Raw genomic sequence first — 23,335 nt, forward strand, 5'->3', positions numbered from 1 at the left:
CTTCCTTCATTTTATCCCTAAAAGGAGATTATCCAGCATCAAATTAACAATCCAGTAAATCGCCATCTAAAGGCGAAGGATTAGAGTAGATCACGCCAGCGACATGCAATCAGACCTTTTACCTGAGCGAGGGGTCGATTTGGAACGGGACGCAAAAAAAAAAAAAAGATAAGGACATTGTAGAACACCGTCAACAAGCTCTGCAACAACTAATGTAGTCCTTTTGTTTCCTGGGGACTACAAAAATGTCTGAGCTGAGTGAAGTTGCAGAAGGCCTGCAAAGTGCATTGGACTCCAGGGCGATTACTTTGAAGAGAACTATTCTCACACCAGTTCTGGAACCTTTCTTTTCACACCTCATAAATCTCAAATGTAAAGTCAATTTTCAGAAAAATATATAGAATGCAACAAAAAAAAACAAAGCAAACAAAAAGGATGCCACTTTTCCACAAACGGTGCAAAAGAATCCAAAGGATTGAGGCCAAGGCGAGCACTTCCAAACCAAGCAAAGTCTGGAAGAGGTTTGTATATTTATTGCATGTCGCACAAAACACATCAGCGCCGCAATAAAAAAACAAACTCGCAGCACATAAATCAGGTCAAGGATATCTACAAGTCTGTCCCTCACATACATACACCCTATTATATGTTATTATTTGCATTAAAAATAAGATTTCTCGATAAAAACACAACATTCCAGAAAAATTACAACTTAAATAGAATTTTATGAGAACAACAACCACAACTTTTTATGTAGTAAAATTGTATCTAGAGAAAATAGCCCAGTATGACATTTGCCCCCGCCCCCCCAAAAAATCTAAATTTATTAAGAAAAAACTGTTTAAAAAAAATTATTATAAATACTAACCTAAACACGATTATCTTGAAAATTTATAGCATTCATTATTTATTGTACCGGCAATTTCAGATTGAAAGTCATTTTTCAATTTGAAAAGTAATATTGATTTAATCGAACAAATTATCCCATTTAATATTTTCTTTGATATAACAGCAATTTAAAGTTCAGGTCATCATTATGTCGATACTATTTAGATAATTTAGTGCATGAAATTGTTAAATTCTGATAAATGGAGTCTATTTGACAAAAAATGTGGAAATAAATATGAATGATGAAATGAACATAAAAGAGCCTCAGCAAATTCATATCAATATTTATTGTATTTAGAAATCCACGCAACAATTCAGTTTTCTTTTCTTTTTTTTTTTTCGCATTTACAACATGGACGAACAGGATTGAGGGGAGCTAAATGTTTTGCCTTCCCCGGCAGGCGAGATGCACTACACAGGATGGGCGCCAACGGGCAGGGAGGAGGGCGCAGAGATACGTAAAGTGCGTTTATCGACAGTTCTTTAATAGAAAAAAAGGATGAAAAGGACATATAGGTGTTAGCGAGGAGGCGGACGTGACCGTGTGGAGGACACGCGTCACAGAGGTGAAAGCTGGACGAAGAGGAAGACAGTAACATGGGGGCATTTATCTTTGGAAAAAAAAAAAAAAAAGTGTTCAAATGGAAGAGGGGGTGGGGAGGATAAAACAAAAAGAGGAGAAGGGTCTCTCAACCCAGGATGAGGCTGGACTTGCCACCGGGTGGGTTTCTTCGGCCGCCCGCGGAGGAGTTGGCACTTCCCGACGGGGCGGAGGGCTGTGGTGCCTCCTGTTCATCTAGCTCCGCCTCCCCGTTGTCGGGACACTCTGGTCAAGAGAAGACAATGCGGTCACAACCAAGCACCCATCGCAGGAAGGAAGTATTAAGAGTTACTTTCCACTTGTGTTTCTAACCAATGCCACCCGTTATCGATCACATCAAAAACAGATTCAAGTGGTGCGACCAACCAGAAGCGTTTGCATCAAATAAAATACCAAGCATCATTCCTCTTGCCTTCTGGCTGCCCTTCTCATTGAGCAACATTCTTACAAGGGCCACCCCTTTAAAAAAAAACAAAAAAAAACATTGAGAGTCTTTTAATTTGAGGGGATGCTTGCCCTTTAATACAGTGATGCTAAACCACTGGACCACGGTCCGGTACTGGTCCGTTGTCCAGCATACAAAAAAAAAAAAAAAAAAAATTCACACAAAAAGGGAAGTACACAAGCGCTCTTCAAAGACAACAGTTGACATCCCAGGAAATATATTTTCACAAATGTCAAGATACTCACCATTGTTTGCTTGTTCTTGGCCATTCTCCCCCTGTCATGAAAACATGAGAAAACATGAGGAAAAAACACAAACGTGAACCAAAGTGACCCGTTTAAGTGCGGCCTGTTCATCCAGACTTGGGACAACACCCTGTCATCATGTGACATAATTAGCAGGACAGCTGAAGCTCTGGCCTTTCAACTCGGGAAAGGGGAAGATAAAAAAAAAACAGAGGAAGAGAGACTGATTGAACCAAGGCAAAGGTCAGCAACATGTACAAACACGTCACCTTCGACAGGCACTATTTGAGGTTTACGCCAAAATATATGTGTCAGAACTGTCGCATTCCCAGCAGTGTGACATTAAACGCCAACACTGGATTGGATGAGATCCGATCCAAAGAACAAAGTCCTCCTTGACTCTCTGAAGCTTTCCCTGAGCTGTCACATCTCATCTGTGGCCAGGCTGATTCGCAGAGACAACGGCGGCCACGGGTGACGTTACCTCTTGCCTTTGGTTCCACACCAAAGCGGCTCCGGAGTTGTGGATGGTGGTGAGCTCCGGCTGAGGGTTCTTGGGGAACAGAATCGGCTGCTGGCACCGTCTCAGTGGGGCCGAAGGCTCACCGCACAAGGTGCCCACGGCGGCATCGCTGGCACCTGGGAATGTGAAACAGAAAGGCTTCAGATAAAACGCCGCCCCACTCTGATGGTTTGCTCAAAATGAGCTTCCAAGAGATGGAATTGGAAGTGTTAGTGGAAGCCAAGCAAATATTAAAGAGATACAGCAATCAAGACTGTGGCCATTTTGGCACGCACAAATGATCGGTAAATCTGACCCGAAGCGTCTCGTTCTCAATCCAAATGTATGTTTTAGGCTATCGGATGACAGAAGGATTAGACAGGAAACCGCTGAGCCAGATGACCCGCCGTGATTCAAGCTTTTGAGCAGATGTCCTCCAATATGCAGCCTAATGCAATTAGTCACACAGTCACCCCCAGACCCGGGCGCTGTAAACCATGAGTGAGCCGAGCTATTTACACTAAAGTTGGTGCGCGGGTGCACCGAGTTCTTTATGATTCACCTTTTTTAAAAGCCCCGAAGGCCCGTTGAATAGCCACCACGGTGTAAAGACTCTCCCGACAACACAAAGATTACGGAAACATCCATACATGCACAAGTGACTCCTGACAGGAAAGGATCGTGACTCAGCAAATATTACGGAATCGCTCCGGGCAGTCGACCTGAAAGCCGGCACAGAGCGTCTTTGTCACGCGGGGCGGGGGGGGGGGGACAATGGACGCTAAAGAATCAGAGGAGTGGCCACTCTGGTTAATGGAGCGAAGAGCTTCCGCGTCGGCCCCTCGACAACAACGCTTCCTTCATTACCGGCGCCGCGTTTATGAGCCTGCAGCATCCTCTGGACGACTCAACGCAAACATCAAATGGAAAGATGAAGAAATTAATCGCAAATAACTCATCATAATGACGCCAATTGCTTTTCCACTTTGACTTATAGATCCCTTGGGTGCGTTAGGTCAAGTGTGCATCATCCGCAAGCTTGGAGACGTGTCGATATCGTAAGACCAACGCTCATGACGCGACAGTTTTCCCAAGAAGTCCCAAGCTAACCTTATAAATCACTACCAATCGTTGCATCCTTCTCAATATCCGGAACTTTTTGTGTGTCGTGTGAAGCGCACGCCTCCTCGGCACGGAGAATATGCATTCCCGCGAACATTTGCCTCAGCGGAGCAGCTGCCCCCAACAGCTGGTCTAAAGTTAGCAACCGTCAACGCGCTCTGCACTCGCAGTGTTTATGAATGCAAGCGCCGACGTGCATCAGCGCCGACGTTCAAGTGCTTCCTTCGTAGCTGGCGGCGCCACGGTGCGTTTGTTTGTTTGGAACATGTAAGCAGTTGACTACAAATGCTTGCCGGACTTTGGCGAAAATGCCACTTCAGCTCTAGAACAAAATGAAATATGTGTGAACCAAGTATGCAGAGTGAAGCCGTTTGACGCGAAAAGTGGTCGCCAGCATCTGGCGCGTTACAGCGATTTACACGCGGAGGAAAGCCAACACGAGCGCTTTCAAACAAATAAACATTTCCCGCTTGTTCTTCTCGATAGGAAGTAGTACAGGAAGGCCGGCCTGAACTTGGCCTTCACCTCGTCTAACAATGGCAGCAGGAAGGCGGACCATTCCATTAGAAGGAAGGGGATGCTTTTGGGAAGCGTATCGGGAAGGTATGGTCAATTTAAGGTTTTTCATGAATACATACTATTGGTCAGTCCCTAAGTCGGCTGATTTTTTATTTTATTTTTTTTAAAGCCAACCAACGTAGAGTTCCGAACACAATTTGAGCATCAATCTTTAAAGTCTCTTCAATGGTTATAAACGCAAAAAACAGCCTCTCATTGCGAAACTCACGTGGTATATTGTCACTGAAAAAAAATGGATGCTTTGTAGACGAGTGAGCATAGGCAAGAGACGTTTGACTAAGCCTGGGACAAACAGTCAAAAACACGAATAAACAGATGCCAGAACAAATTAAAACGCGACGTCAAGCTAACGCTATATCAAAGAAACCGACGCGGCGTGCAGACAGATGCTTTCCTGCAAAATAGGCTGGAGTGAAAACGTGTGATGCGGTGAATTCTCGTGAATGTGCTTTCGGAACATGAAGTGCTTTGGCAGACTGACACAAACGCCGGCAAACTGGAAAAACCACAGCGTTCCACTTGAAAGATCCTGCTAAACAAACAAGAAAGCCCGTCGGGACAAAGCCGTACCTGGATTCTTGGAAGCAAATGGGCGGGCGCCGACTCTCATGGGAGCTCACAACACCTTTGTCGTTGAAGTCTCGCTCATGTCTATACAAGGCCCAAACTTGAACGCAGCGATTTCTTTCCATTGAGGGCTGCTCTAATCTCCCCCCTCAACCTCCTCTCCTCAAAAACGAAGCCCCAGGTCAAATTACGCGTATCCCAGCACTCTTCTGGTATAATAGACCAGTGGAATGTTCTGACGACTTCAACGGAAAACTCTAAAAGTGATACTCGTCGTTTGTAACTTTTCCAACACGGAGTCAAGCGTTTAAAAGTGGAATGTGGAGAGGGAACTGACTGGGTGGGTTGTTCCTCCGATGAGCGTGCGGGTCGTCGGGTTCTGCAAAGATGCTGGAGGCCATCTTGTTCTTGCGCTGCGGCGTGGTGTTTTCGTCGGTGCCGAAGGAGAAGCTGGAGGCGCCGCCTGGCGGTCGTAGCACCCTGAGGAAGAGCAAGTCAGCCATGTTTTATTGCTTCACAACGCAGTTGTTGAATGTTTGATTACATTCCAAACATTCTAACCGTGTGTCGCTTTCAACTCGAAAAGCTTTCTGCCCAACTTCACACTAACTTTCTCTTTGTTTCAAAGCAATCAGCGATGATATGCTTTCTCTATATCGCTGATTTTCACATGTGGGTCTTGAACGTACCCCGCCTCTCACGATAACTGTGGGCTCACTTCACATTAAAATGACGTCTTGGTTCTCTTAAGCTGGCAGTCATTCTGTCTCGGAACGTCTGCTGACTCCAGCTAGCTGCAAGCGTCGGATTCTTTTGCAGTGACAGACACGCGAGGGCAGTTATCGTCATTATTGAATGGCTACATTCAATCCAATGTTCTCTTTCGGGGTTAATATTACTCAACCCAGGTCAAATGTTGACATTATGTATGTCACAGGATGAACAGACTTGGTAAGCAAAGTACATTCACACCACAAGTTGAACAAAAGGAAGAAGGCTTTTTTCTTGTTGAACTAAAGGACAAAAAGGCCGACTGGACCCCTCCCATTTTTTTTTTTCCCTTCTCCCTCCTCGGGAGTCAATGAAGCCACCAGCTGACACACTGAGCAGCTGTCCGAGGCTCTGCTGGTCAATATGGAACGACAGCAAATGTGTGCATCCGTGTCTGTCCTGCTTGGCTTGTGTGGGAAAAGCTAAAGCAGAGCTCACCTACCCGGCCAGAGGATGAGCTCATGCTTTCCACGCAGACACGGAGAGAGCGAGGGGGGAGGCTTTAAGCGGCCTGGCAGTCGACCCCACCCTAGAATCACACTGCAAATGACATCGATGTGAAACGGCTTTTGTTTGCCGGGGCCAAAGACGGAAAGTCAGATAAGACAGCTGCTGCATTTCGGTGGCCTGGTGAGCTCTGAGCCATATTGGGGTCACGCGATTGCGTCTGGAAGGAGCCCTTTCAGACCAACCGGCCGCAAAGATGAGCACTAAATTAGACTTGAAAGGAGCGAGAGCAAAGATGTGAAGGAGAGATTTGGGAGGGCTTAGCGAATGCAAAGCCCCCGCCTGGGCGCCCCCCGCCCTTCTACACATGCCAGATCAAAACGCTTGATGACTGACAGATTTGCTCAGCAAAAAAAACATCAGGTCACCTCTTGCAAAATCTGATTTATATTCCCTGATTCATACCCCCCCCTGTCCTCTCCTCATCCATGCACTGAAACAGCACATTTTCTTTGCATTGTTTTGTGGGCCAAGTGGGAGGTGAGAAGGCGAGGTTCAGGACTTCCAGGCATGATATGACTGCATACCTTTTGGATGAGTAGCCCTGCAGTGAGGGGGACTTACAATTTGGAAGTTTAAAACACATGCTGTTGTCTTTTATTTAAAGTGACCCGGATTAACAATTAAGTAATCTTGCTTTTAAAGGACATTTGACAGTTTTTTTTTTTAAATCACAGCTTTCAAAACACAGCCTAATTCTTAATAAGGTATAGCTGCAACGAAAGAAGGAAGGGAAGAGTAACTCCAACTGTAGAAGAGGAGGAGAGTGACTATTAAGTTATCAGGCCTATTTACTTAAGCACCAAAAAAAAAACTGAATATGATTTTTTTTTTGTTGTCAAGTTATTCCCTCCTTAAGCTCAGCCACGTAAAAAAGCCCAGACAGAATGACCCCATGCGGTGCAGCTAAAGTCTAAACGGCGCATCAGATTAACTTAATTAGCAAGATTGTGTGACAGGAATCCCCCCCCCCCCGACCAGCAGCTCCGGCAAGCTAACGACAGCTAGCGGGTTAGCTGCTCGTGAAGAAAAAGAGGCGTTTTTCTTAGCCGCATCCACTCCTTTTGTTCACCACCGCCGCCGCCGAAAAGACACAAAGCTGCCATTTACCTGGAACTGCTTTTGGCACCGGGTTCCACTCCTTGGAAGGTGGTGGTGGTCGTCATCTTCGACAGCTATTTCGGTGAATTCGAAGCGACGGTTGGGATAAGGAAGAAAAGTCAACAACCAAGGGGGAATCAACAGCGGTAGTCTCCACCCGACGATGTGGAAAGCCTGAAGCCGTCCGTTCACTGAGAAGAGCTGCTTCAGTAACGGAAAAGCCTGACTCCGCCCACTGTTATTTGTCTAGATCTAATTGGACAGAACCTCGTGGAAATCGTCTGTCATTGGATGAAAAACACGGAACTCACCTCTGTTGTTGGTAGAGGCTTCTAAAGCAAGAAAAAAATCAAATAAAAAATCCTGAGGGATATTTCCTCTTAAACATTTTTAAAACAGCAGTATTGAAAAAGGTTCGGCGGCACGGTGGAAGACTGGTTAATTAGCACGTCCGTCTTACAGTACAGAGGTACTCGGTTCCATTCCGGGTTGGGCCTTCCTTTGTAGTTCCATATTCTCCTCGTGCCCGTGTGGGTTTTTTTCGGGTGCTTCGGTTTCCTCCCACATTCCAAGAATGTGATATGCATAGTAGGTTGATTGAATTTGTCTTTGGGTGCCCTGCAAGCAGTCCAAAGGTGTACCCCACCTACTGCGATGGGCTCCAGCACGCCCGCGACCTTTGCAGCTCAGATAATAGATGGATGAATGTTATACAGTATGCTCTTACAGCTTCCAGAGATTGGTGTATTAATACTTGAGTTGTCTGCTTCACAGTTCTGAGGTTGTGGGTTCGAATCAAGCTGCAGCCTTCCTGTGTGGTTTCTGCATGTTCTGCCAATGCTGAAAGAAGTAAATAAACATCTGCTGCTGCAAAAAAATCCTTTCTGGTTTAAATGTACCCCAGGTACTAAATATATTTAATGTATAAACACCTCTATATGGTCAGCCTTTATCCAGAGGTGTTTTATGTCCACATTTATAAATCGACGTATGTTGCGCTTGATGTCTCTCATGATGTAATCCTGAACAGTAGTTCAGCTTAGTCGGCATATATTTTTCATTTTAATAACCCACAAAGCACTTGGTGCCTTTTCATGAGCTGTACGCATATTATAGGGGTTTATTTAACGTAAAATGTTCCATGGACAGGGCATCTGAAACACACAAATGTGATAAACAATCACACCGGAGAGCATCACAAAATAGAAGTACTGGAAAAACAACAATAGCTTTATTTCAACAGGTATTTTTAACAGACAATACAGATTGTTTGCATGACGGCAAAACCTCCTCCTCCCCCTTCCCCAAAAAAAAAAAAAAAAAAAAAAAAGACATTTGGTCTGGTTCACTAATTAATCAATGCAATTGTCCACACATTCGCCACCATCCAAAGGTGAAAAAAAACCCTTTTATTTTCATATAGGCCCATTTCAACAGCTTGACAAAGCCCAGACATTTATTGATGTGCTCCGAGTGGCCAGCTCTCAAGTGGACAACACGCACAGTGACATGATCTCACAAATCAATTTTGCGGGTGGTTAGTTTGGCCCCTTGTGACCACATTCTCTAAGTAGTGTGAACATCACAAACAGTTTCAACATAGCTCACCTTTTGAACCAATTTACTAGCAAAACTCTGGACCTAGCCTGGCGACTGGAAAAGTAGTAAAATAATTCTCATTTGAGAACCAGTACAATTTGACGGCCTAAATCCTAAACATCGATCTGGATTGCTTTATGTACAGAAAGTACACAAGTAACAGGGCCAGGGTTGAAAATACTGTACATCAGAGTCATTTAAACCTCAATAGGACAAGATGTGAATGATTTATATACCAGGCTGCGGTTCGGTTAAATGAGGAATGATATGGGGGGCGGTCGATTAAATCACTCCTCCTGTCTGTTGTTGGAATACGTCAATCGTGTCTTCATCTTCCATTTCCAACTGTGAACAAGAACAATTATAAAAACTATTAAAAAAAGAGCTTTAAATTGTCAAAAACTTATAAAACAAAAAACATTGCAGTTTTTTTTTTGTTGTTGGTCTGCTTTCCAGCCTTGCTGTGCTGCGGACATTCCTTGCTTTTGGTAATTTCACGCACACCTGTCAGGTCACTTGCGAAACAACATGGCATATGTAAAGCATGCGTTTTCATTTACGTTTGAAATCCGTGAAAATAAATGCTATAGAAAGACGATATAAAAAAAAGTATAAATCAGAGGTATTTTGTGTTACTTCAGTTGGTTTACAAGCAGCATTCCATTCAATGAAATTCTGCTATTTAATGCTAACATGTGATTTAAAACGCCACAGACGGCCGAGCAGATGTTGTCATCATTCCAAATCTTTATACAACTGCTACTTTAAAACACAGCGAGCACATAAATATTACTGCAGGATTGTGGGACTTTCTCTGCCTCGTCTTCTTGCATCTCATTCTAAGTAGAGCTCAGTGCTGCCTGGCAGCGTTGTTGTGGCCTAATGTGGTACTACACTGAAGGCCTGCAACTCAAAATTCTGACTTGTCTGTATACTGTTTAAAAAAATCTACTAAAGAACTAGTTCTTAAAAATCTGTCAAACAGAATGGCGCCACAATCATCCATCACTTCACTAAATAACATTATAGAAATAAAAATGCAGCAATAATGACCGCCTGTAATAGGTGGTTTACTCCAAATAAAGCCAAGGTAAATGCTGCAATTTTGTATCGGTAAGCAATTGTTATCTGAGGAGTTTAGCAAGCATGCTGTTTGGGGGGAACAAAAAAAAATCTAAATAATGTCTTGATCTGAACTATAATTACACGACTTATTCTTGTCTCATGCCCTACTACTCAACAGAACCGCTTTTGTCCATTTAAGAATATCTGCAATTCTGCATGTCTGCAAATCATGAGTCTTGGAGAGACACTGGAGACATTTTCTACCAGAGCAAAAAATATCAAATCATGAATGACCCGTCCCTGTGAGGGAACATTGCAAAGAATGCATGAAATTGTGGACAACCCTCCAGCAAGACTTGACGCGAAAGCAGCGAATGCATGCTCAGTAAATCACGTGAAGATGATTCCAAAAGTACAAGAATGATGTTTGCTGGTTTTTTTTTTTTTTTATATCTTAAACTTACTTGCGATGGTGTGTCTGTCTCATTTATTGGCTGTCCATCAAATCTAAACCGGATTTGCCTCATGGACAGTCCCTAGAAAAAAACACACACACACACACATTGTCAGTCCTCATCTTCACTTCAAATATTTTAAGGGACGGTGGTTGACTAAAATGTTGCCGGTGATGTCACGGACTGTTGTCTTTGGATGTTTCTTCACAGCTCTCACAATGTTTCTGTCAACTGCTGTTGAAACCCGTGGCCGACCTGTTGGATGTGTGTCGCTCAGTATTGCGCCGAGCGCTCACCTGTCTGTCGCAGTAGGCCTTCATGAGTTTGCTGAGCGCCGTGTGTCTTTTGATCTTGAACTGCACGACGGATCCATCCTGGCCTGCCACCTTCAGGTTGATGTGTTCACTACCTTCAGTCTTCACTCCTTCCTAAGGGGACACAAGCAGGGGAAAAAAAAAAAACATACATTGTTATATTGCGGCGGTGTGAATTTCAGAGGTACAATGATGCAGCCGAATTTCTGGTTGCATGAAACGTCAACTACATCAACAACGGGACTGTTTCTTTAACCAATCCGAGATCAAATTTGAAGTAACGAGGGCAAGAGAGCTGACGTGTTTCGTATACGTTAGAATTTTCACACCACTGCCTTTGGAAAAGTTGCGGACTGAGCAATAGAAAATGTTGAAGCGGATGGCGAAACTCGCAGCCCGTACTCTTGAGTACCCCCTAGATTAAAAAAAAAAAAATCCATAAAACTAATTTTGGAGATTTATCAGCATGTTTTAATGAATTTGGGGCAGGGGTGGAAAAAAAAGCATAGTAAAGCCACCCCCCCAAGAAAAGATTGGAACATTTAACAATTCTGCAAGTTTGACAATAGTAATGTAATGTCAAGTAACAAGCTCATAATGACAACGTAAGAAATGATGAAGCCCTCTCTAATGATATTGAAACATCTTCTAAGACAACCAGAACAGCTCAGTTGTCATGGACTCAATGACCTGAGAAAGAAATGAGAATCCCCACAAAAATGAGTAGGTAGAGATCGCTCCATTTTCAAATAGAGGAACTAAAAATAAAAGTCAACCTAAAAAGACTCAAGTACAGCCAGCAAAAAAGAGTACAAGTAGCTGAAAAATAAAGAGCAAGAATAAAGTATTCATCACTCGTTACTACAGTAGAAACCTGAAGTGAAAACTATACTTACGTACTGTAATACTTGTACTTCGTTACTTAAGTCCTGAGTCGTTACTAATCTAAGAGTAATGCGGTATTTGTTCTACGTTACAGGGCCTCGTGCAAATATTTGTCCAATTCCAAGTGATCTGATCATTAAAAGGATGGAAACGTTGTCGAACAGAGACACGAAGTGAGGGTGACACCAGCTGGTTGGCTGCGCGGTGTGCTCATGCACAAAATGCTGGCCGCGCGCCCCTCAATGCGCGTGCACAGGCCTTCCGGTGTATCCAAGTCGGTACAACGACTTCAGTTGTCGCTTGCAAACTTAGACACGATAAGACGCAGCACGTGGGAATTCACGCTACATACGAGGCCCTGCGCATCCCACGTTGTGGATTCAAGTCGCATTTGAAGGCGGCGTGGTGTAGTGGCACTCACCTTCGGTTTCTCATCAGCCATGGTCACTCTTGGCGGTTTCTCTTTGCTGCCACACAAAGAACACGGGTGCGCGCACGTGCTCGTTCCCGCTAAAAGTTTCCAAACCCTACGTGCGCGGCCCCGAGACGGTGCGCGCACGGCACGGTGGGCTCCAATTGGCCGTCGCCGGTCACGTGGGTGGACGCCAAGCCGGGCGTGGGCGGGAGAGCCAAGATGCGCGTTACAGAGACTCTCGGCCCCGCGTGAGCGCGCATGTCGTTGTTTTTTCCTTTGTTGGCTTTTAGATTGCGGTAAATGCACCGAATCAAAGAAACAAATGAACACAAAACCGACTGTCTTCGCACGAGTGTCCCGTGTAACGCTCCCTTTGTGCACCGCCTACGTACAAACGGCCATCGTATATTCGTCATTTTTCTATTTCAAGATCCTTTACTTTGGTGTAAAAATAGAATACCACACGATTTCCGATGTGGTCATTGTCGAATAGTTTAATTTCGTAGAGTAATTTCAGTCCTTTATCGGTATAACTGTGGATTACCAACGAAGCGAGGGCAGAACGGAAAATCAGGCACAAGAACCGACAGCCATGCCATGACGTCATCAGACGGCACCACGGGGGCTTTTCACTGTATGGCTGGCGCGCGCTAAACCATCACATTTGTAGTTCATTTATCCGTTTTTATCGCAATATATTTGATTTTTCATATTTCACTGTAGTGTTGATATTATTTAGTGATGGAGGAGGTCGACGTCGACCCGGCAATTACAGTAAGAGACTTCAGTCGCTGCTTCTCACAATTTTCTCGCTAAAAAGTCGGACGTAAAACTCCAACCAAACCTTTCAAACATTCAGCGCAAATTGTATTTTTTTTTTTGGACTGCAGGTTCATGTTGAGTGATGCAAAGTGTCTGTTACTCTGGTGTTCATGTCATGCTTGTGTTTTTTTTCATTCAGAATATTCCAACATCCAGTCATGGGAAGCATTTGGGTTTTGCTTGGGGTCCAGGAGATATCCTCGTTTATGAGACCCTTTACAAACCATCTGGTGTGTATTCAGTGGATATAAAAAGTCTTCACGCCACAATCACATTCAAATTCATGTTAAATAGCAGTTAGCACAGACCGATGAAATTAATTCAACACATGGTCTGTGGCTCTTGGAAGAGATGCTCAGCGTTGGCCTTCATGTAACCATTGCCTACTTGTTTGTGCCCTCCATTCGCAGGTGCTACAGGTTCACGCAGCTCCTTTGTCCACGAGGTCAGAAAGGACGAGGACATTTACTCCCCCATTTTACGCAAACTCTTCAACGAGTCACACCACATCTTTGTTGGCCTGCAGACAATCCAAGAGGAAATTCCCAGCAAAAACAAGAAGTCCCAGTAAGGCCAACTCAAAATTATCCAGTTCACATTTAATCATTATGTCAAACATGTTTTGTTCCTCCTTAGATTCGTCAGCATTAGTAAAAATTATAGATCTGTTATACGGGCCTGTATAGAAGAGCTTCAACAAGTTGCAGGTTTGTCTTTACTTACTGTGGTTATGGATTATTATCATCTTTTCTGTGATAATCTATGCTTTGTTTTATTCTCCTTTTTTATTAGTCAATAGCAAAGATTCAGCGGTGTGCACACAATATGGAAATCAGGTGTGTACTTTTTTTTCTGTTTGACATCATTCAGACCATTTGTTAAATAATGAAATAACAGATGCATCTATCTCACCCTACTTGTGTTCTATTTAATCAGGTGTCAATCCTGTTGGCCATTGAACTGATTTGGAATCTTTGTGAAGTGCTCTTCATTGATGCTGGTAAGTCTCACTGTGCACTGCTTTAATTTCTCCCTTTTTTGGTGTTCACAACCAAGCCTTTCTCTATTTTCTGCATGTGTCCATAGCGGGTGCCCTGTTGCTCCACCTGCTTGAATGGGTGAGGTTACACAAGGGCGACGTGGACGAGAAGGCGGCGCACATGCTGCAAAGCGAGAGTCCCGCCGAACACCGCGATTACTGGGACGTGGTAGGTGATGTGCACACTCTGCTTGTGATTTTTGCGTCCATTCGTGATGGCATTTTGTTGCGCAGGTGGTGGGCTATGTGCTGCAGGGCCGCTTGGAAGAAGTCAGACAGTTGCTGATGAAGCAGGCCACCCTCCAGCCTGCTGCCAGGAACGTGTTCAAGCTGATGGACAACCTGCTTAGCAAGATGCCCTTCTATAACGTAAGAACTTGTTTGGTGTCCTGTTATGCATGCATGCCATGGGGCTGAATTTTTAAAAAGTGCAGTATTGATAAGCTCAGCAACAAGCTCCATTGAAGTAAAGCCCACCATTGTTCAATCTTCCTTCAGCCCGGCAGTACCCAGACACCGACAGAGTTTGACATCAAGTGGAGACACTGGCACGAGGAAGTGGACCGCTGCCTCCAGGACAACTCTTTCGCCAGCAACCCACATCTGGAACTCATATGCAAGGTCAGACCACCATCAGCACATTGCGCTTCATCAACTGTCGTATTCGTGTTTTGCCATTTAAGCCATCAAAAAAAAAAAAATCAAATCTCAAGTTGTATTTCCTATCATTTTAGATCTTAGTGGGTGATGAAGACACTTTGCTGGAACATAAAGAACTTGTGGGCACCTGGTACCACTTCCTGGTCACAAGGCTGCTCTATTGCCATCCCACAGTCAAATCCACGGAGCTGCATTTCTACGCCCATGTACAGACGCGACGGCACCGACGTTTGCTGTCCATGCCACTTCCTAATTTCGGATGTTTAATTTGTTTGTGTGCTCTTTGCAGTCATGCATGAACATGTTTCTGGATCCCAGGAGTGTGCCAGAAGCCCTGGACAGCATCTTGTTAGCCGCTTTTGAGTTTGACATCCATCAGGTCATCAAGGACTGCAGGTAGTGGCGCTTCATGGAATTCTCTGAGCACCGGGAATCAATTTTTATTCACGATATAGTATATCAAGTAGTAATCTGCACACAGCCACGGTATTTTTTTTTGCTAAATCCTCCCTTGCGTGTCCCCTCAGCATTGCACTCAACAATTGGTGGTTTGTGGCCCATCTGACAGACCTTCTTGATCACTGCCAGCTCCTCCAGTCTCACAATCTGCAGTAAGGAGCAAACCCATCACGATATTTGCCACATTGAGTAGCGTTTGACTCAAAGATACGTCGTTCTTTTTTTGTCTTTTTAGCTTTGGCTCCAACTTGAGAGAGTTTCTGCTGTTGGAATATGCTTCTGGTCTCTTCACGCACCACAGGTAGATGCTTTTTGAGTTGACCCTTTTAAGACCAGTTTTCTCCGACAAACCTCGAGTCTTACCCAAGTGCCTTCTTGTGTTCAGCCTGTGGCAGTTGGCCGTCGACTACTTTGACCACTGCCCAGAGTTTGGCCGCGTCTACCTGGAGCTGCAGATGGAGCGCATCCCTTTAGACACGGAGCGCAAAGCCCTCAAGGTGCTCAGGATCTGTGAGCAAAGGCAGATGGCAGAACAAGGTAGCGCCTTTTTCAAGCTCATTCTCACTCTTCCACGGCGCTGTTGTCGTTTTTTTTTTTTTCATGCGCGAATGCAGTGATTCGCAGTGGCTTTATCTATTGGTGCGTGGACATATCACTGACATTTTTTTTTTCCTGTTCTTACCCAGTGCGTAGTATTTGTAAAATCATGGCCATGCGCGCTTTGAGGAACAACAGATTGGGATCTGCTCTCTCCTGGAGCATCAGAGCCAAAGACGCTGCCTTCGCCACCTTAATCTCCGAAAGGTTTGTTTTTGGCTCAAGACGACTCGTGGAGAAAAAAAATGCTGAGATTGCAATCAAGCTGTCGAATCAACCGCTATATGTTTTTGTGTCCAGATTTTTACAGGATTACTGCGCCAGAGGGTCCTTTTCCGATCTGGACCTGATAGACAATTTAGGTCCGGCCATGCTGCTCAGTGACAGGCTCACGTTCCTCGGTATGCAACAAGAACACACACATTTAGGTGTTGTTTCTTATAGGCTGAAGCGGTTTCCGATAATGGACGGATGGTGTTTTCTTTCTTTTGTCTTAGGGAAGTACCGCGAGTTCCACAAGTTGTACGGAGACAAGCACTTCAGGGAGGCGGCCAAGCTTCTTCTCTCGTTGATGACGGCCAAGATCGCCCCCAGAAGCTTCTGGATGACGCTTCTGACCGACGCCTTGCCGTTGCTTGAGCAAAAAGAGGTCAGTAAGGCAAAACATGCCAGCTTGTTTTTTTTTTCCTCCATAAGAGCCTGCATTCCATTTAGAAAATTCTGATTGAAACTCCACCGAGTATTCCGCCTCTTACTTAAGCTTTGCAAATGGTGAACGGTGAACCAAGTCAATTGATATAATGCTCATCAGTGTCGTTGCTTTTCAGGTCATTTTCACGTCGGAGCAAACCTACGAGCTCATCTTCTGTTTGGAGGAACTTACCTCTTCCTCCAACAACCCCATCACTTCCACGACCGACATCCCCATGCAGGTACATGACTCCTTAATGTGTCAAAGCATAACAACAATCCACGTTGAATAATTTTATTGACACAAAAAAAGCATCCCGACGTTCAATCTTAAGGGGACATAATGCAGCACGGCTCCCTCCCATGTTGTGAAGAAGAGCTTTCTCATTTGTTTGATAATGCTTAATTACATTATTACAACCAACATGGAGACAGACCAATTGTATCAAATTGTGAAAAAGCGTGAAGTGACGATATTTGGACCTATTAGTTTCTCTTCATTTGTTGTGTGTTTGCTATTGAAGGAGGAAGACCTGGAGGTGACCAAAGTGGAGCTGCTGAGACTCGCCCTGGCCAGGAACTTAGCCATGGCCATCGTCAACGAAGGCACAGTAGAAGTGTGACCGCTTAAAATACACAGCAACTCTTTTTCTACCGTTTCTATTCATTCCCAACTAAAATCCCGTGTTGATAGCAAACCTGGTGGTGCCTCTTGAATGACACATCAGCTTCCACTCATACACAAATCTTTATTTCATGCAGCAAACAAACTGAATGTACAAATGTAAAATTTGAAACGTCACATTCACGAACGGCAATACAGTAGATTTGATTTCTGTACATGTAACACGCGCTTCTGTACATCTCCTATGCAAATGAGGCTGATCATTGCACTGCTGAATATTTCATTTAAATCATGTCCATATATTTTATTTCACATTGTCAAGGTTCAGTGTAACTGACAAGAAAACCGCAAGTATAGAGAACCCCTGCTAAAAGTGAAGGTTTACAATTTCTTAGAGATGCCACAACATGGTGACAAAAAGCACAATTTATGTCGAAACGAAGCTCATCAATCATCGTTCCTTGGCACCGAGGTGCCAAGAGACAGAAAAGCAAAATGGCAAACTGTCAATGTGCGGTGGGTTCACTGTATTCCCCGATACTTGGAATAGTTAAGAGGAAAATAGAAAAATTATAATCCAAACGATAACCATTCAAAAGCTGCGTTACACTCAAGTCATTTGCTCGGTCCCAATTATAACGATCCTACAGTGACAATGTCAACAATATTTTAAAAGCAAAAATATTTGCTAAGATGGTGACATCTGTGTAAACGGCAAATAAATACAAATTGTAAAATACTGAGAATACGACGTTTTCAAATTCATTCACGAGTTACACATCTGAAAATGTACGCAGAATTTTTCCATTATGATGAAATGCAGTGAGGATTAGTCATTAACGGGGGCGGGAGCATCAACTCTGATATTTATGTTAAAGGGGACAGATTACACTTTTTTTTTTTTTAAATAAGTTTTGTCACAACACCACACAAATCAAGACCCGACTTTTCAGCCACTATTTGAAGTCTTGCTGAAATCGGCCAGTTTGGTTTCCAATGTAGAAAAAAATATTGCTATATCCTCAGAGTATTCCCATATTTTTTTATGAGCAAAATGACCAAACAATAGCAGAAAACTGAAGTTAGAACCTTCAGAAGTCAAGATACACTGTATTTCATCAGCGCTTATCTTTAGTCCCCCTCCACAAAAAAAGCAATATAAGCACTATATAAATAAAACTCAAGTATCGCTAAACCAACTAAAAATCGGAGTTGTTCCAACTGTATTAATGCAGTGATGATGGGGCTCCTTCAGAAGACTGGAGTTTTCCTCAGTGGGGTGTGTGTGGATCAGTGTTTGTGTGTTTATAGGTGCCCCCACGCCTCAGGCGGGGGGAACTGGTCCACCTCCCCAACCTCGTTGCACAATACATCCCCAAGCGTGAACGCCAGCTTGTAGCGCAGGCGAACCTTCTCCTGAAAATACGTTAACAACAAAGTCATTCAGTAAAAAGGGAGTTTGTGTCACCTGGTGTGTTTGTGTGTGTTGGGGAGTAACGTGGCATGGCGTGTGTGTGTGTGTGTGTGGGGGGGGGGGTGACTCGCCTTTGTTGGATTGGCCAGCAACATGATCTGCGTGATGGAGGCCGGGGGGAGAATAGGGTTAAACGCGGCCAATTCTGTTCCCGAAGGAGGCTGCAGCTTCACCTTCATCGACTGAAGCAGGAGGGTAAAAAAAATTACTTTGTTTAAAAAAGCAAAACAACACTTTTTACATTTACATGTTATACAAAAACTCACTATAATACCCCTTATGTACAATACGTAAAAAAATAAAAAAGGAATAAAAAAATATCTGTAGTTCACACTCATGTATCACCTTTGGTACAGCAGCTTGCAGTAGCACCCCGTGAACAGGGAGTGGCGCTGTGTTCAACATGGACACCACCATGACCAAAACATCGGGCCTGCCAGGGGGAGAGTCGGAAGCAAAGTTGAGCAGAACCCGAACACCATCCTTGTCGTAGGCGGTGACCGGCAGCACTTGACCTACAAAAGGAAGGACACGTTAGCCAATCGCAAGCCAGAATACATCACAAACAGCCCATTAAGGGTTGCAAAAATCTTTTTGGAAACATTCCATGGGAATTTGCGAAAATGAATGTTGGCTCTCAATAGAGAATCGAGAACTTGAGTATAGTTTGGGAAATATATTTGAGCGTAATCCTTTAGTTTGTCTCACTGGGTCTGATGGCGTCCAGAGGAACGTGGATGTTGCTGAGGGACATCTGTGCAGCCCTGGCGGGGCTTCCCTGGATGACAGGCTGGGCCGGGGACAGGGACCGGAACAGCGGGCTGCCCGGGATGGAGGCCAGGTTCACGGAGGCCAAGTTCTGGGCCGTGGCGTGGCTCAGGCCAGGAGAGCCGGGCAGAACGCCCTGCAGGAGCGATGCTGGAGAGGGTGAGCTTGACATGGCCGCAGGGGGAGGAGCCAGTGCGGGTGCCCCGAAACTGCTTCCCATCGCCGTGTGACTAAAAAGTTTGCAAAATTACACTGTATATTCAACATAACTGTTTAATATAATATACAAAGTGTTACTCATTAAGTAAAAAAAAAGTGCTCTATCAATAAAGTTATAACATTGTAACTAGGTCGAACTTCAAAAAGAAAAATACATAACAAAACTTAATCGACTGGTAAAAAAAGTGACATTTTTTAAATCAGTGTACTATTTTAAAAGGAAATATTACCCAAAGTACTTTACTGCTTTCTGAAAAAGAAAAAGCATTATTTTACGAGAATAAAGTTGTCATCATATAAGCATCAGAAGTTAATTTCCAGAAATAAAGTTAGAATAGTGCGATTAGTTTTCTTATTATTCGCAATTTTCGGACATTTACAAACGAACACGAAAAACAAAACAAACTTATTGGTGTGGCACCTCTTCTGGTCGGGGAAGCCCATGAGAGCCAGGTCTTGAAGGTTCTGGAGCGAGCTGAAGTCCGGTTCTGCTGGCGGCAAGAGTGGAGCCGGACATGCTGCACTCCCAAACAAATGCGTACTCGATGCAGGCGCCTGAAGATACGGAAAAGCCTCTTGAGCATTTGTTCGATATCACTACTAACACAATTAAGAGCACTAGTACAATAACCGTGTCCAACACGTTCGGGTAAAGTCTTTTCCACCACACCACGACATTTCTGCACACTAGCTGCTAGTGAGGTAAAACTACTAGTGGACATTTAGCTAGCTACTTCTAGGTGCATGAAACAAGCCTAGTTGTGCTGCTATTGCAGCACATTAGTTTACTAGTAAATTCTGCACTAGAAGGGCCAAAGTGGTAGAGGGGAAAAATGAATCTGGGTTGTTCTACTAGTGCACTGAATAGTGAGGACAAAGAGTATACTAGTGCAAGACCACCATCAACACCGAAAGTTACCCAATCAGTACTTGTTAGTCGTCAAGATAATGTTACCTGCAAGGAAGTCCACTGATTGGATGCTTCGTTCAGCTTTGGTTTGAATTGGTTGCTCAGTAAAGCGGGGTGGTCATCATTTAGTCCTGCGTGATGTACAAAAATATTAATTTTTTTGTACTTGTCTACTCAAGCAGTTGAGTGCATACCTAACGACAGCAGCTCATGATCGAGAAGCGCGAGCGCGTCGGATGCCGCGGAGGGCGGAGGGTGACCCGGCGCGCCGCTCTGACCGGCCAGCAAACCCGGCGGCTGGTTGGGAGGCGGCGGCAGGGCGGGGAAGGACGAGTCTCCCAAGATGTCCGACAGGTGGCCTGAGAGCGGGATGGGGGCCGCCGCCGCCGCCGCCGCCCGCGGAGGGCTCGGCAGGTCCGTGCCGCCTAGGTCGATGAGCGTGTCTGTCGTCTCTGGCGAATCTGGGGGACAAATGTGTTGATCATGTGTGTTTGAGTTTCATTTGTGTGTTTGTCGTGCGTTTGCTTTGCATCTTTGTGTGTGCGCTTAGTTATCTAACCGCTGCGTGCGTGTCCACGAGCCTCCTGGCTGTCTCCATTGACAGGCAACCCCTCCACTATTTTTTTGTAGGAGTTGATGACTCGGGAGAGGTCGTCACTCGCCTGCAGGATGTCACCTGAGCATAATAATCAATTCATTACTCCTTAAGAATTAAATCGATTGTGCGCGGGTGATTATTTGCAAATCATGAGGGAGAAACTGAAGCAAAATGGATTGCAACACTAGGCTGAAAAATAAAATTCTCCAAACCTAAACTGGCGTCGTTGTCCTCAGCCTCAGTGGCCATTTTGAAAGCGGCCCGCCTCAGCTGATCACAGCGCTCGTATAGTTCCTAAGGCAGTGAAAAACAAGTTTGGCGAGTAACGGTTCAACATAACCGGGACATTTTCTTGGAACACAAACCTTCATGATCTCCTTGTCGGATTCTGACGAGGCGTCTTTGTCGTAGTGGGAGAGCATCTCGGACAAGAGCTTGACGTTGATGCTCACCTCCTCCAGCGTGTTGTTGCGCTTTGAGGCTTTCTGCACACGCACTTCGTCCTGGGGGGGAAGAAATAAGATCCTCACCGAGATGTTTCAATGTAAATGTGCAAAATTTAACAAAACAAACAAGATAATTGCATGAAATATTTGAAAATACATTTTTTTTTGCACCATTCCGTGACTTTCAAGCGTCTTACCTCTTTCACCATATTTTTGATTAACCTGTTGGCCTCTTGAAGGTCTTCCGGGTTTTTGCTACGGAGAAGCTCAGTGAGTAGCTGTGGACACGCGCACACAAACGCACTTGTTTGTAAATACATTAGGCACGTTTAGACTCGTGCAAAGACGGTGATAACGTTCTGAAAACTTGTCGACCTTCCCCATGTCCTCGTTGTCGAAAACCGGGTGTTTGGGCCTTGTGGGCGGAGAGGGAATCAAAGTCCGGTCCAGCGGCAACTCTGGATCTCGGGTCACCAGCCCTGCGGGGAAAAATGTTGGAATAAACAGAGGAAGGGAGAAGGAAAAAAAAATGCTGATGCAAAGCAAACCTTGTCTTCTCAGTGTTTGGTAGGCTTCGTTTATCTTGGGCTCACTGGGGAACGCGACGGTCCAGCTGTACAGCATTTCTACGATCTTTGTCTTCACCTTCTCGGGTGCTGTGTCGCCCATGTACTGGAAAACGATACATCCAGCCACTGTTTTTTTTTTTTGTAGCAATTTTTTTACAGTCGTGATTTAGAGTTGCAGCATCATTAGGAAAAGGCAGTGAAGGTGCCCACCTTAGCTCCATTGATAGTCACGCTCTGTTTGTATGTGTTGCTGCTCAATGCAGGCTGAAGTAGCATTTGTTTGACGGTTTACAATGACCGTAAAATCTGAGCTCATTTTTGTTGGCCCATCTTTGGCCAACACATAAATACCTATTGTTGTTGGGACCGGAGTGGATAAACAAGGGCTCACTGTGCACTTAAGACAACTCACCTTTGGAGACACAACTTTAATCAGCTCGTTTAAAAATCTGTATTTCCCGACTTCATTATGAAACCTTCTCCCGCAGTTCTTCATGCATGCCTCTAACACCTGCGCACATAATCATTACATTCAGACCAAACAACTTTGCACAAACTGCACTAAAAATTATTCCCCCCCCCCTTCTTCTTACTGTAAGAGCCTGAAGGGCTTCCCATTCTTGTGGTGAATGGATTTTATGGACCAGTAGTGGTATTGCAATTTGGGGGCTGCAAGAGGGAAGACCATTCATATACACATACCAGACAGTATATTGTAAAGGAAGGAGGATAATAATAATGACAAAACGTGTTGTAAATATAAATCAAACCCTTCTAGTTCTTTGTTGACTTGGTCACAGAAGCCAATGATGTATTCCCAGTCCTCTTGTCTGTTTGTTGGATGGGTGGCTTTATCTGATACATACATTTTCACATCATTACATATTGATCATAGGTCTAATCATACAATTGAAATCGTGTGTCAATTTCAAGAGACTTAATACATTGAAAGGACAACATTCAAAGACCTCCACCCTGGTAACTGAAATGATGCACACACAGACCAGACACGAGCACAACAGCGCCGAAAGTGCCGGAAAGCAGTGCTGACAACTACCGTATTGAATAATTGACTGCCTCGTAACGCTGGCATGGAATTTGCACAACTACTGGTGTCTTTTAATTTATAAAATTGCAATAATCACTCACTGAGCCAGGATTCAAGCGACTCCCCTTCCTGGTACGCCATAGCAATCAAAGCATCGCGAGATGTCACCAGCGTGTGAACGAGAGTGGCATATCATGACGTTCCTGTCCAAATTCAATACAAATTAAAAACAGCAAATTACATACAGTAAAACGCCAATTTAAAATACAGTAGTGTTTAATTATGATTGTTATAAATATTTTGAAAACTTTTATTTTTAGTAGTAGTATTAGTATTATTTTCAGAAGGCA

General features: G+C 44.3%; 4 protein-coding genes across 4 annotated transcripts; 1 reads left to right on the top strand and 3 right to left on the bottom strand.

Moving 5' to 3' along the window:
* Positions 1 to 1,160: 1,160 nt before the first annotated feature.
* Positions 1,161 to 7,561, bottom strand: LOC148322398 (jupiter microtubule associated homolog 1-like). Its single transcript, XM_088317978.1, has 5 exons — positions 7,338 to 7,561; positions 5,287 to 5,429; positions 2,664 to 2,818; positions 2,180 to 2,210; positions 1,161 to 1,714 (listed from the first exon to the last, which is right to left on the bottom strand). Exons 1-5 carry the CDS (start codon positions 7,391 to 7,393, stop codon positions 1,578 to 1,580), a joined length of 522 nt encoding a protein of 173 aa, XP_088174104.1. The 5' UTR covers positions 7,394 to 7,561; the 3' UTR covers positions 1,161 to 1,577.
* A 976-nt stretch (positions 7,562 to 8,537) lies between these two features.
* On the bottom strand, positions 8,538 to 12,219 carry LOC148322399 (small ubiquitin-related modifier 2). The gene is made up of 4 exons (XM_088317979.1): positions 12,068 to 12,219; positions 10,744 to 10,875; positions 10,457 to 10,528; positions 8,538 to 9,272 (listed from the first exon to the last, which is right to left on the bottom strand). Exons 1-4 carry the CDS (start codon positions 12,086 to 12,088, stop codon positions 9,210 to 9,212), a joined length of 288 nt encoding a protein of 95 aa, XP_088174105.1. The 5' UTR covers positions 12,089 to 12,219; the 3' UTR covers positions 8,538 to 9,209.
* A 38-nt stretch (positions 12,220 to 12,257) lies between these two features.
* On the top strand, positions 12,258 to 17,026 carry nup85 (nucleoporin 85). The gene is made up of 19 exons (XM_088317974.1): positions 12,258 to 12,835; positions 13,023 to 13,113; positions 13,294 to 13,450; positions 13,520 to 13,590; positions 13,676 to 13,719; positions 13,820 to 13,883; positions 13,970 to 14,091; positions 14,157 to 14,291; positions 14,421 to 14,543; positions 14,657 to 14,788; positions 14,872 to 14,978; positions 15,110 to 15,193; positions 15,277 to 15,342; positions 15,427 to 15,578; positions 15,728 to 15,845; positions 15,939 to 16,039; positions 16,136 to 16,287; positions 16,466 to 16,570; positions 16,853 to 17,026. Exons 1-19 carry the CDS (start codon positions 12,803 to 12,805, stop codon positions 16,949 to 16,951), a joined length of 1,956 nt encoding a protein of 651 aa, XP_088174100.1. The 5' UTR covers positions 12,258 to 12,802; the 3' UTR covers positions 16,952 to 17,026.
* Positions 16,610 to 23,162, bottom strand: gga3b (golgi associated, gamma adaptin ear containing, ARF binding protein 3b). Its single transcript, XM_088317973.1, has 17 exons — positions 23,087 to 23,162; positions 22,708 to 22,792; positions 22,531 to 22,606; positions 22,350 to 22,448; positions 21,917 to 22,040; positions 21,744 to 21,847; positions 21,566 to 21,646; positions 21,288 to 21,425; positions 21,135 to 21,216; positions 20,884 to 21,000; positions 20,519 to 20,785; positions 20,370 to 20,455; positions 19,836 to 19,969; positions 19,136 to 19,425; positions 18,773 to 18,942; positions 18,499 to 18,609; positions 16,610 to 18,369 (listed from the first exon to the last, which is right to left on the bottom strand). The coding sequence occupies exons 1-17, from the start codon at positions 23,124 to 23,126 to the stop codon at positions 18,259 to 18,261; spliced, it is 2,115 nt and encodes a 704-aa protein (XP_088174099.1). The 5' UTR covers positions 23,127 to 23,162; the 3' UTR covers positions 16,610 to 18,258.
* Between the last annotated feature and the right edge of the window lie 173 nt (positions 23,163 to 23,335).

Source organism: Idiotropiscis lumnitzeri, chromosome 15, assembly GCF_059441095.1.
Source record: "Idiotropiscis lumnitzeri isolate Australia: NSW breed Sydney's pygmy pipehorse chromosome 15, RoL_Ilum_1.0, whole genome shotgun sequence".
NCBI lineage: Eukaryota > Metazoa > Chordata > Actinopteri > Syngnathiformes > Syngnathidae > Idiotropiscis > Idiotropiscis lumnitzeri.